Source organism: Carcharhinus amblyrhynchos, chromosome 12 (assembly GCF_965287045.1).
Source record: "Carcharhinus amblyrhynchos chromosome 12, sCarAmb.v2.hapA, whole genome shotgun sequence".
Taxonomy (NCBI): Eukaryota; Metazoa; Chordata; class Chondrichthyes; order Carcharhiniformes; family Carcharhinidae; genus Carcharhinus; species Carcharhinus amblyrhynchos.
Genome location: NC_137335.1, coordinates 81,001,774 through 81,015,108, shown reverse-complemented (window position 1 = coordinate 81,015,108; position 13,335 = coordinate 81,001,774). Strand labels below are relative to the sequence as shown.

The 13,335-nt window shown below is 38.5% G+C and overlaps 1 protein-coding gene across 4 annotated transcripts in view; it reads left to right on the top strand.

The window, feature by feature from the left end:
• Positions 1 to 13,335, top strand: part of LOC145351150 (kinesin-like protein KIF13B) — a 166,743-nt gene that overhangs the window by 19,108 nt on the left and 134,300 nt on the right. For 3 of the 4 annotated variants that reach the window (XM_080200824.1, XM_080200823.1, XM_080200822.1), the window contains exon 2: positions 6,308 to 6,401. In XM_080200824.1, the coding sequence (XP_080056950.1) occupies positions 6,308 to 6,401 (94 nt within the window). Of the gene's footprint in view, positions 1 to 6,307; positions 6,402 to 13,335 lie in introns of those variants that run through there. The other variant, XM_080200825.1, reaches the window with a different exon arrangement.

Here is a 13,335-nt window from a genome sequence, read left to right as displayed (position 1 = left end):
CATAATACCACAAAGTCGCCATTTGGCCTCAGGCATCTTTGCTAGCTCCCCAACTGCAGATCTAATCTCATTATACTTCTCTCTCTTTTTCCTTGTCGTTCTTTCTATTAAAAATACACTGTGAACTTGTGCTTCCTGATGACTAGTTTAAAATGCTCGAAAGAGTTAAAATCTAGGCATAGATGGACAAAGGACTTATAATTTTGACTTATAATTTTAATAGTTCGACATTTGTATGAACAGTGGATCGCAGACTTCTGCAGTTTTAGTTGTATCATGATACATCACTAACTCCTATGATGTGGTTTTGTGTATAGGATATCCCCTACTGAATGTTTACAATGTTGATATGTGTCTAAGGCAGGCAAAAAAAAATGGAGGCCAGCTGCCTTGCCACCGGAAAGGAAAGTCAGAAGGGTAGACTCTGCTTATGAATTTCTAGAAAGAACTTATGCCTGACAAGATGGTTCTTTAACTATCTCTCACCTGGTGGCATTGACATTCTTGACATTGTGATGAGAGATGTTTTTAAAAATATTTTTTGGGATTACGTTGGTATTCTGTGTAGGTAAAAAAAAAAGTTATGTCTGCATCCAGTATTAATTAAATAGGTTCTAAGATGTAAGAAGTAGAAGTGTTGTTCAATTGATGCATTTGTAATGAGAGATTATGGTGAGTTTGTGTTATAATAGGTTGGATCTAAAATTTGCATTGTGAGATAAGTGGGAAATTTGTTCTTTTAGCGATTGAATTTCAAAAGAGAATTTAGAGGTGATGGGGAAAATTTGCAATTTACAAAGGTTCCATGAGTAAATGGGGAAAGGTGTATTAGATTTTATTGATCCTGAAGTGGAAGCAAAATAGAAAACACTGAAGCTTTATATTTTTTGGAGAAGTTGCGTTCAAAGAGGTGTTTTGAGGACAGTGGAATCTGAAAACAAGGAGAAAAAATATTTCATTGAATTGTGATGTTTTGAATTGGAGGCAGCCACCCAGTGTTAAACCAAGAGTCTGTTTAGGAAATAGGTTGATTCTAAACTTCCCTTTAGATTTCTGCATTAGAGTGCGAGTGTTTGAGATGTTGTGCGGGTATACTTTTATTCAAGTGGTAACAATTCATTGTCTTGGGTAATACTGAATTTTTATCGTTGAAATCTATCAGGGGTTTACTGCCAGAAAGATTTCGATTGCATACTTTTTTGATTTTTTAGAGGTTGTTCTGTATGACTGTTTTAACTGTGTAACTTTAATCATGTGTGCTGAAGTTTTTTTAATAAATCTTTTGCGCTTTTAAAATTCGAAAGGAATTTGAATGCTTTTTGGGGTCAGTAGCATAATAAGAAGAGTTACTCATCCATGAGACAGAACTTGCCCCGGGGTCTGGCTTGCTTATCAATAACATCTGCTGTGGTCATAAAATTCTAAAAGCTTAGGTGAGACATGAAGGTGAAGGAAGCAGTTTCCTCATGTTCGAAATGCAGAATTCTTGAGGGAAGAGAGATTTTTGGAAAATGTGTATGTTTTCAGATAAAGAACAGAATTAGAGCCTGCCCACTTCTAATAATTGGCTGCATATCTGTTGAAGTATGAATGACTTGTTTTAAAACTTGCTCAAATCTTTGCTTCCTCAACCATTATTTTTATTCTTCCCGGGGATCTGATCCTTAATTGCCCTTGAGAAGATGGTGGTGAGTTGGTTCATGCATCACTGCAGTACATGTGGTGCAGGTACACTCAGCTCTGTTAAGGAGTTCTGGGAATTTAACCACTAACATAAAAGATACAGTGAGTTTCAAGTTCAGGTGGCTTGGAGAGGAACCTGTTGGTGGTTTTCTCTCATGTGGCTGCTACCCTTTTCTTTGTGGTAGAGGGTGCAGGTTTGGAAGGTGCTGCCCAAGGAGTCTTGGCGAATTGCTGCAGGCATCTTTTATATGGTACCCATTGCTGCCACATTATGTTGGTGGTGGGGAGAGTGAATGATTAAGGTGGTGCATGGGGTGCCAGTTAAGTGGCTTTGTCCTGAATGGTGTTGAGCTCCAACTTTTTGAAGCCGCAATTATCCAAGTGAGCAAGCAAGAATACTCCTGACACTTGTGCATGTTGGACAAGCTTTGGAGAGTTAGGAGGTGAATTAATTGCTGCAGAATTCCCAGCCTCTAAACAGCTGCTGGAGCCATAATATTTATGTGGCTGGTCCTGTTAGATGTCTGGTCAATAGTCACCTTCAGAATGTTGTTTACATCTGAAACCTTCTTCCCCAAAGGCATGGATTTCCAGTGGGCTTCAGAGGCTCCCTGCTCCCTTGACTAACTGGGCATTGTTCATATAACTCCGTTCTAAACCGCCCCCCCTTTATCTTGAGGCTATGCCCCCTAGTCCTACTGTCCTTTCTGAGCGGGAAGAGTGTCTCCACCTCTATCCTATCCATCCCATTCACTTCACTCAAAGGGTGGTGAATCTCTGGAATTCTCTGCCCGTTGAAGTGGTGGAGGCTGCCTCGCTAAATATTTTTAAGATGCGGGTTGATGGGTTTTTGATAAGCGAGGGGATTAAGGGGTATGGGGAGAGGGCGGGAATGTGGAACTGAGCCACGACAGATCAGCCATGATCTTATTGAATGGCGGGGCAGGCTCGAAGGGCTAGATGGCCTATTCCTGCTCCTATTTCTTATGTTCTTATAACCCTAGATGGATAGTGTTGATAGAATTGAGACATGGAATAGTGGAAGGGAACAACCCAGTGCTACTTGATCCCGACCTTGTCTGAAGTCTACAAATGTGCACTTCCAAGATAATGTTCTGGGATGGGAACTTGGATTGTTTTTCCCAGCTTTTGGCTATGATTATGTGCAGGTTAACTGCACACATTTCTATGGCCATCCTCATTATGAGCAATTAATCTGACACTGATAGAAGAATGGTCAATGTCATATATTTTTTGCCCTTCTCGCTTAATTTTTGTTTGCTTTCATTCATGGGATGTGGATTTCACAGGAAAATCCAGTATTTATTGCCCAACCCTAATTACTCCTGAGAAGAAGGCTGCCTTCCTCAACTGCTACCATCCATGTAGTGTAGGAATTCCCACAGTGCTATTGGAGAGAAACTTCCAGGATTTTGAACCTGTGACAGGGAAGGAACGGTGATATATTTCTAAGTCAAGATGTTGTGTGACTTGAAAGTGAACTTGTAGGTCCATGAAACATTGCCTGATTTTATCTCTGTCTCAATGTTTCTGTTGCTGAAACCCTCATTTACGTCTTTGTTGCCTCCAGACTTCACTATTCCAATGCATCCTGGCTGGTCTCCCACATTGAGTAAGGATAGCTAATGAGACTTTTTCCATGATTATGTTCAGCACTGGTGTCCCCACAAGGCTGTGTCCACACCCCTTACTATACACCTTATATACTTATGATTGCGTGGCCAAATTCCCCTCCAACTCCATTTTCAAGTTTGCTGCTGACACCACTGTAGTGGGTCAGATCTCCAGCAATGACAAGACAGAATACAGAAAAGAGATAGAGAATCTGTTGAAATGGTGCAATGACAATCTCTCCCTCAATGTCAGTAAAACGAAGGAGATAGTCATCAACTTCAGGAAGTGTAGTGGAGGGCATGCCCCTGACTACATCAAAGATGATGAAGTGGAGATGGTTGAGAGCTTCAAGTTTCGAGGTGTTCAAACCACTGACAACCTGCCCTGGTCCCTCCGTGCCAACGCTATAATTAAGAAAGCCAGCCAATGCCTCTACTTTCTTAGAAGGCTAAGGAAATTTAGCTTATTTGCTATGACTCTCACCAGTTTTTATGGATGCACCATAGAAAGCATCCCTTCCAGATGCATTACATATGGCTCCTACTCTGACCAAGGTTGCAAGAAACTATAACGGGTTGTGAACATAACACAGTCTACCATGTAAACCAGCCTCCCATCCATTGACTCTGTCTACACTTCCCACTGCCTTGGAAAAGCAGCCAGCATAATTAAGGACCCCATGCATCCCGGACATGTTCTCTTCCACCTTCTTTGATTGGGAAAAGGATTCAAAAATCTGAAAATGCGTACCAACTGCCTCAAGAACAGTTTCTTCCCTGCTGTCATCAGACTTTTGAATGGACCTACCATATATTAAGTTGATCTTTCACTTCACCTGAGTGGTAACTGTAACACTATATTCCACACCTAATCCTTTCCTTCTTTCCTGTATACTCTATGAATGTTTGTATAATGCACAAGAAACAATATTTTTCACTGTATCCCAATACACGTGACAAATTCGATTCAATTTTACCCTCTAAACCTTGACATCAAGGCAGCATTTGATTGAGTGCAGCATCAAGGAGTCCCAGCAAACCTGGTGTCAGTGGGAATCAGGTGGAAAACACTTTGCTAATTGGTGTCATACCTGGCATAAAGGAAGATTGTTGTGGTGGTTGGAGGTCAATCATCTAAACTTCAGAACATCACCGCAGAAGTTCTCAGGGCAGTGTCCGAGGCCCAACCATCTTTAGCTGCGTCATAAATGAACTTCCCTTTCGTCATAAGGTCAGAAGTGGGGATATTTGCAGATGACTGTACAGTGTTGCGCACCATCACGATTCAGGTACTAAAACAGTTCATATCTAAATGTGGCAAGACGTGGTCAACACTTAGGCTTGGGCTGATAAGTGGTAAGTAATCATGCCACAGAAGTGCCAGGCAATGACCATCTGAACAAGAGAAGATCTAACTATTTTCTCTTGATATTCAATGACCTTACCATCGTTGAATTCTCCCCCACTACTATCAACATCCTGGGGTACCATTGACCAGAAACTGAACTGGACTAGTCATTTAAGTACTGTGGCTACAAGGGCAGGTCAAAGGCTTGGAATCCTGCAGCGAGTAACAACTGCTGGTGGTGGAAGGTGTGACTGTTTAAGGTGGTGCATGGGAATAGACTTGACGTACCTGGGGAGCCGATAAATATTACTTCTAAGTAGTAAGATTGCTATAGAGCTTTTGGTGGAGAAAGAACCAAAACATGTTTCAGTTTCGAAAGGAAAATAAAATAAATGCCAGGTAAGAATGGAAAATTCAAAAAAATGCAGAGATGTTACTAGCCAAAGGTGTGGCTGAAGAAAAGGTTGTTGAGATTTCTGAAATCAGGGAGGGAGGTGCAGAAAACTTGGCAGGGAGTTGCAGTGAGCAAGAACATCATGGATGAATAAATAGGCTGACAATAAGAGAGCAGCTGAACAAAGGTGCAAGATAGGATAGGCAAGGCCACGTGCATGAAAGGCCTAGTTATGATCATATTTGCGTATACATGTTGAAAATGTTACAGGCAGATGAGCAGGGATTTCCTACTCCTCGTTTGGTAGCAATAGTTTTTAAAAAATATATGCTGGTTGCGCATGTGTTTGAAACTCCCACACACGCCTGTAATACAGAATGAAAAGATAGATTAAGTGATTTAAAATCTAGTAAAGTCAAAGGATATACTGCTATTAATGGTTGGTGACTTAGCTACCTCCAGGTTGAACTTGTCCTCTGAGTTCAGCTTCAAGATGGTTTGAAGATGGAGAGGTTTGTTTTATCAGATTTCAGTCACTGGTTAAGCTTTTCTAAGAAAGCATACAGGGTTTGAAACTTGCAAGTTGTGTGGAGAGAGAGAGACCCACACAGGGATCTTGCTGGTTTAGCATCTTGTTTGCTTGTACTGGTTTCTAAAGAATCCAGTGCTTAAACATGCACAGGATTTAAGCATGATGTGTCACGTGACACACTGTACTCCTGACCATTTACCTCAAATATAATTGTGTAGGGCTTATAGTTAGATGATGCCTGGACAAATTCCTTGTATAGCCAGAGTCCCTTTGTCCAAGTGATTATAACTACTTGTTTGTTTCCACCTGGATGAGTACCCAGGTAATCGTCTGAATATTTGCTAATGGTTGGGAGATGGCTCTTATTCACAATCCTTCCAGGCCATTGTCCCCATTAAGGCTTTGCAGATATGTTATCTCCATTTCCCAGGCTTTGTGAAGAAGGTAGAGACACACAAATGTTCTCCTATCTTTGACTGTGATTTCAGGTCATTGAAATGTGACTTCAGTCTTCAAAAAATGGTTTCTGGCCAATAAATTCATATTGAGTAATTTTTTAAAGTAAACGGCTTCATAACAGTTTATTGTTACAGATATGAAACATTTATCTGCTTTCTGATATTGGGTTAAAAAAATGAATGTTTTGTGGGATGACATCAGTCTTATTTTTCTTGCTACATTGGTTTTAGTAAATTATGTACCACTTTTCTTTTTAGAAATTGATTTGAACACGAAGTGCGTGGTAGATGTTGAGGGCAATCAGACTATTCTAAGTCCGGCAAATGCCAACCTCGGTAAAGGAGATGCCAGGTAAGCCATTTTCCATATATTGGACTTGCTGCATTCTGTTTTTTTTGTTCTGATGATTTTCTCAGTATATTGCACCTTTGAAGAGGTTACTGATGACAACAGTAATATTTAAACAATACATGAAAGGTTACATCAAACAGTTAATTGCCAATTGCCTTGATTCTCAGTTATGAACTATTGATTGAAATGCTGTTAAACTTTCAGGAATAAGGTCACAGTTCCTTCTGTGTACAAGTTGATCGCAGCCAGGTTACTGAAAGTGCACCGACTGCTGTCTGTGGGGAAACCAAACTTGCTGCATGTTATACAGAGCATGAATTAATCAAGCTGTTTAAATGTTCTTCCCAATTCTTCGAGATTTCAAAGGTTGGGGGAAAATTTAAATAGTCAGAATTTCCTGAAAAACACTATTAAAATATAGCCTTTCTCTCTGTCACAGGGCACTGAGAGATATAAAGAACAATGAATGAATAGATCAGAGTGAATTTTGAAGTAGCAATTTTGCCTTGTGGTTAAAATTGTGAATGGCGCACCCTTTAACCTCTTTCTTCATGTGCTTTAATTTGGAACTCTTTGAGATTATCCTTGTAATTAATTCCTGTAATTGATTATTCTATGTAATACTGAACAAGGAGCTCTCTTGTGTAAGCATCACCCTACATTAATAGCAGGAAGTGCACTTACAGTTGATGTCAATAGGTGCAACTAGTGAGTGAATGCAAAATGAAAGCCTGTGTGAAATTATACCCAATTTGCAAGCAGCTATAAAGTAACTGTCTAATTGCAGTGGGCAATTTAGAAGCTTTAGTTAGCTTTTGTGTTTGTTGATGCCTTCTGGATCATTGTGGTTAAATCTCTGACTAGTAATCAGCTCAAGGTATCTGTCATTATTGTTGTCTATACTGTTAAACCAAAATATTTGTGACATCTTGTAAGATCTTGTCTCGCTGTTTTTTCATTCACCTGCTTGCATGCTTTCAGTGTGTTTATGTACATTAGCTAGTCTTTAGGTGCTACATATTACTTGGCATGTCAACTCATATTTGTTTTGTACATTCTTCTTTTCTCCCCTGCAGCCTATCTAATAGTTTTACATGTCTTTCCTGACTGAGGGAACGGGATGGAGTTTTGCTGCTTAAATATCTGTAAGCAGTAAAGATAATGAGGGTTATGCTGGTCCAATTTTCCCTTCCGAAGGGGAAGCACTTGAATGTGACTGAACCTGGGAAGCAGCTGCACAAAATTGCCTTCTAGCACTTGGAGGTGTGGGCTACTGAAATTCTGGCCAGCTGTGCAACTATGCCATCCCAAATCACATTACATTGCCAGGTCAGAGGAAAAATAAAAGAATGAAGGCTATCGGGGACACAGTTAATAAATTAGCACAAATATTTAAATAAAACATAATAAGACCTGTTGTTGAGTGGAGTGAGAGCTGTGCTTGTCATTTGGGATTTCACACCTCCAGATTGCATCGATTGCTGTGTCGTTGTGTACAGCCTTGTTTTTCTTCAAAGTTAATTTCCACACATGGTTTTTCCAGTTTTATAGTGTTCAATTGTCATTGAGTTGGTGCAACAATAGCCGAGGTCATGTACAATAATGTTTTTGTACAGTGTGTTTAAGCGTTGGCTTTGAGAACAATCTCCTGATCTGAAGGAGTTTGATAGAATGCAAATCAGACCCCTTACTGGAATGTGTATGTATAATGATTTGTGAATGTTTTTGTTTGGTATGTATAACCATGGCAATTTAAACAAAATTAATAAATGTAAATACAATTGTAATTCTGATAATGACACCTTCTTGCTACTAGTTTTTAATTGTAAGCAATCATTTTGTTTTACTTGAATTTTCTTCCTTCAGAAGTTTTGAATATTATGCAAAATATACATCAAAACTTAATTCTTAATAGATTGCACACTTATCTGCTATTCTGCATTTATTATATCCTTGCAACCCAATTTTGCCTGTCCCTCTGCCTATGGATTAAACAATAGCATGGCCAAAAGGTCGTCATAGATTGTTGTCTGTGCCACTTACAAAATGTGTGTGTCAGAAATGCAATAAAAACAATGCCAGTAGCTTTTCCTCTTAGCTTTTTTATTTCCTCCAGATCTTTTTTAAAATCTTTTTCCCCTTGTCCCAGCCAACTCTTCCTAAATTGACACTAAGATCAGATTCTTCACAGTAGGGGTTCTGAATCTGAGGCCCACCACTCACTTCTTAGATAATCCAGCAGGCTGTATGAATGAACCAGTTCCATGTGTTTGGAATTCCATTTCAACACGTGCTTTGTTGTAAAAGATTGGTCTCCATGCTTGGGGATAAACTTCAACCAAATGTTTAGATTCTTGATGTGGAACAGTGTACTCTGCACAGGCAGCCAAGCTATTTTATTTGACTGGCCTCTGATGGATGAGACTCAGATTAGAGCATTGAGAATTTTTACTAGATTTCTTGACAATTGAATGCATCTGAAATACGGAATGCACTTTCCTTCATCCCTGTCCCCAAAGTGCTTGTCTTGCTGCAAACAGAAGCATAAACGTCGTACTTCTGTCTGACTGAAATCTGTTAGCTAATGGCAGTAAATCAAAAGGCACCATTACTAATTGCTAGCAAGTGCTTTGTGTAGCTGACATCTAAGCATGCCATATGACCAGAATGTCCATAATAAATTGAAACAGTGGAGTAAGTCATCCACTGTGATGACTGCTTCTACATACTCTATTTAAAAGTATACTGTATTTGGGTACCTTTGAACTTTTATAATGTTCGAGCTGATACTTGAAACTTGTACATTTGATGTGCCAAGTGTAATTTTGCAGATTGTAAATTTCACATTAAAGGAATATGCTATCCTTGAGGCACAATTTCCTCTTGAGAATAAATTAGGTGCCTGCTCCTCTGCTTACAGTACATAACTCCTCATTACAAATCTGCTTCAGGGCTTTCAACACTTTTAAAATTGTTTTTTGGAGAATCAGCATTCAGATTAAATAACTGGCTTTTTTTTAGGAGAGGAGAAATATTATTGATTTGCCTTTTTAAGATGATTGGCCTTTTCATTTACTATGGTGCTAAGGATCGAATGATCTCACTAATCTGATTTAGAGAGCGGGGGTGGTGGGGGGGGGTGATCTAACATATGCATAATAAACACGCAGATTAACTTTGCAGTATGTAATTGCTATGTTTGTGTTTACATTTCAGATCTATGGAGCTGTTATGCATCACTTATGTTATTATTTTCATTCTTAACTTATGCTGGCAGGTGCAGCGTTATTACACACAGGTTACAATATTAGATTGCATTAGGTATCACCGTCAGTTGACATTACTATTTTTGAAAGTCTTCCTCTTTAACTTTGCACGTTTTTTGGAAATGTTCCTTCTATATTTAAAGCTGTCTTAATAATGAATCCAGTTATGGATCAGTTGGGAGTTCTTGAAGATCAGATTATAATATCCCTGGATACATTATTGTGAAGGGTTAATATTGTACTTGTTGGTTACATTCTTTCGATGTATTTGTACTTGGATTCCAGTTTTGCTAAACTCTGCAGAGGAGAGGAAGGCTTGCTGATTAAAATTCCTGTTGGGTTTTTCTCAGCTTTAGAACTGTATATTTTTTCAGGTCTGGCACTGAGTTTCAAAATGTGGCCAGTTTTTGCAGAGATCCTTTTGACTCGAATAAAACCATTTATAGTCATGAGCCAGGGTTGGTTAATGACTCCATTGTCTACTGTCACAAAACTGGATGGTTATAAATAATGGGAATGGTCTAGGGCTTTCTGAAGGCATAGTTTAAGTCCGTTAGGAGGAATTTGGGAATTTAAGCTCCCATAAAATGATATCTTTTAATATTGTAAATATTTATGTTTTTTAAGAAGTACGTTATAAAAGTATTAACATCATACAGATCAGATTATCTGTGGTTCTATGACATCTGGAACTGCACTAAAGACATTCCACAGGAATGGGCAGGGGGAGAAACAACTTGCTTTCACACACCTGATGCTTTTGTGACTACCGCAGAAGATCTGCCTGTAAATCAGACTTCTATATTGAATAGTTTGATAGCAATTGCTCACTGCAGAATGACAGCTTAGGTAATGAGGTTCTGTGAAAGACTTTTATTTCAACCTGGCACTGTTTCTGGCTTCAATTGTTGACTATGCTTACTTAACTATACAAATGGAACCTTGCTGTTTCCCCTCTGCTGAAAACAAGAATCTCTTGCTTTGGCCAAAGGTCCATAGGCAATCTCCAATATGTTAACTATGTTTGAGCTCAGGTTACATTTAATATATTAGGTAAAAAGTGAATCTATAAATGGAAGATTTGGTTTTTAAAGATTTTTAAAGTTGTTAGAAATTTTGTTCGCACATTGATAAATTGCAAATTTAAGAAGTCATGATGTGTGCCTATGTTTCAGACTTGGCAAAATGTGCTGTCAATTAATATCCCACTTACACTGATGCCTGAAAAAGACAATTTGCTACTTCATATTTCTCAGCATTATCCGGCCACTCTGCTAACCCTCTACACTCTTCATTCTCTCTTTTCCATTTCATATAATCTATTAACTTTGATGCATTTTTTGTAACCAGGTTCAAATAATTTGTATAAACAGAAAATCAGAGATTTCTAAAACCTAATTATTCCTGTTATTGCTTTAAATTTCATAGTGATCCCTCCATTCATACGTCCGTGCTTCTTTACAATATCATGTATCCTTACACTTGCAACATGAAAAATATGTTTGATTATGGGTATCAAACTATCAAAAGTAGTTGGGAAACTCCCAAGAGTTGCGTTAAGTTGAATTGATCAATCTTTGAATGCGTCACTTAAGTACTGTTTTCTATATGCAAGAATAGTAGGACATTGAGTTTCCTTAAAAGCATCTCTTCCTAAGTGGCTAAGAAATTCAATATCCATGACCTGTTCCCATTACCTCCTGTTAACCTTTCTGAATGCAATAATAGGGAAAAATGACACCAAAATGTTTTGTGTGAATTTCTAATTAGACCAAATTGCTTAAAAAATTAAGTCAGAGCATATTGGTATTTTATTGAAATTTATCAGCCTCAAACATTGCAGTTCCCACAGAATTAATTCTGGTGTGGCTTAGTTAAAAGATGGTATAATGTGGGTTGGATTTGGTTGATGGGGTGGTTGCATGGGAAGTAGGTGGAATTTAAGAGTGCTGTTTGAAAACTGTCTTGATTGCCACCTGAACCTCGATAGTGCAGCATGTGATTTTGAACTAATATCAACACGTCTGTTTCATTTCGTGCAAATTAAGTGCTGATGAGTTTGGTAGGGACTCAAGTGAATCTAACTGTTTAATCATTTTGCTCCAGGGCAGGGATTATGGGCTTGATGTGGCAGCGAATACAACCATATCAGAATTTGTGTACATCAGAAATGCAGCCTCAGACCAGAATGCAATTTCTGCATAAATTGCTCACATTTTTCCATTGGGAACCTCTTGGGAGCAGAAAGAAGTGTGCCTCGAAATGCTTGCTTGCGGTGTGGGTGTGGGGGGGGGGGGCAGTAAAGGTGACATGGACTTCAGTGGGAACTCTATGTAAACATTGTCCTTGATACATGTCTACTTCAAGTAAAGATGGGGCATATTTTAAATTGGCTCTGTATTCATGCATTTCTGTTCTGCTCAAGTTATTCTGGGGACAGAGGGAAGAGAGAATATGTAACTTGTTAACACCTGCTGACTAACTTGTGTTAAATATACAGTGAAATTGACAAGCATAGTGATAGTAATTCACCGATAGGTGTATGCTAATTGATGATTAATGAAGCTAAGGATTTTAAATTGTGTGATCTTTGATTAGATCTGTAGAAGGAATGTTCATTAAGAATTCAATAAAAGTTGCTCATCAGCCCAGTTTTGGTAAATAGTTGGGGTGGAATTGAATTGCTTGGTGTGACTTTGCATTGATATAAGTGACATTGATTATTTACATCCGTGCAAACAAACCATATCAACTGCAGTGCAGTATTGCCAATATGTATATAATCTGTAGTGTGTGGTACAAATATAGAAGGCTGCAAACCTATGGTATGCCTTGACCCATATTTTATTAATCTCCTTTCCCGCTACAGCAGCAGAAGTACAGTTTGGTGTTTCACCATTCCAAGTAAATGTTTTTGTGGAAATCTGTTAATTTACTTCAAAATCATAGAATTTTCCAGAGTGTGAAAGATTTCCTCATGACTACTCAATGTGCTGGAGGAAATTTTTCAAGTTGTCCGGTAAATGAGTAATTTTCTAAAATAAAAATGCAATTCAGAACTATAAAAGCAGAATGAATTAACTCAAGTGATCTGAGGGAGAGACATATCCGACTTGAAGTGTTAGCTCTGTTTCTTTCTCCATAGATACTGATTGCATTTTTGTTTTTATTTCACAGATTTCCAGCATCTGCAATATTTGGTTTTATTTTAGCTCCATTAATTATGTTGGATCTCATGTCTGGTCAGGGATGCACATTTTGTTAGTTATTATATAATTTAATGGTGTTGTGATGTTTTGTCAATGGAAAACATTTGTGGAAGGCTGCATTCCAAATTATTTTTAGCCTCCATCTCTGACGCTATTGTTAGTGGCTCCATTTCCTATTCGAAACCATTGTTATCATCACCCTACTCAAAAATAATCAGTTGTGACACCATCTTGTCTTCTGCTCCAGAGTTTTTGAACATCTGGTTACCTCCTTAATCTATATTATTGTCTCTCGCAACATCTCTCCTCCTCTAAAATCATCTTTTTTCCTCCTTTGGCGTGATTTTTTTTCCAGTTATGTTTTGGTGAAGTACAGACAGTACTTTGCCATATGTTTCCACGCTGAAGGTGCTATATAAATGCAGAGTTGTTACTCTGAGCATGAATGCATCCTGCTGA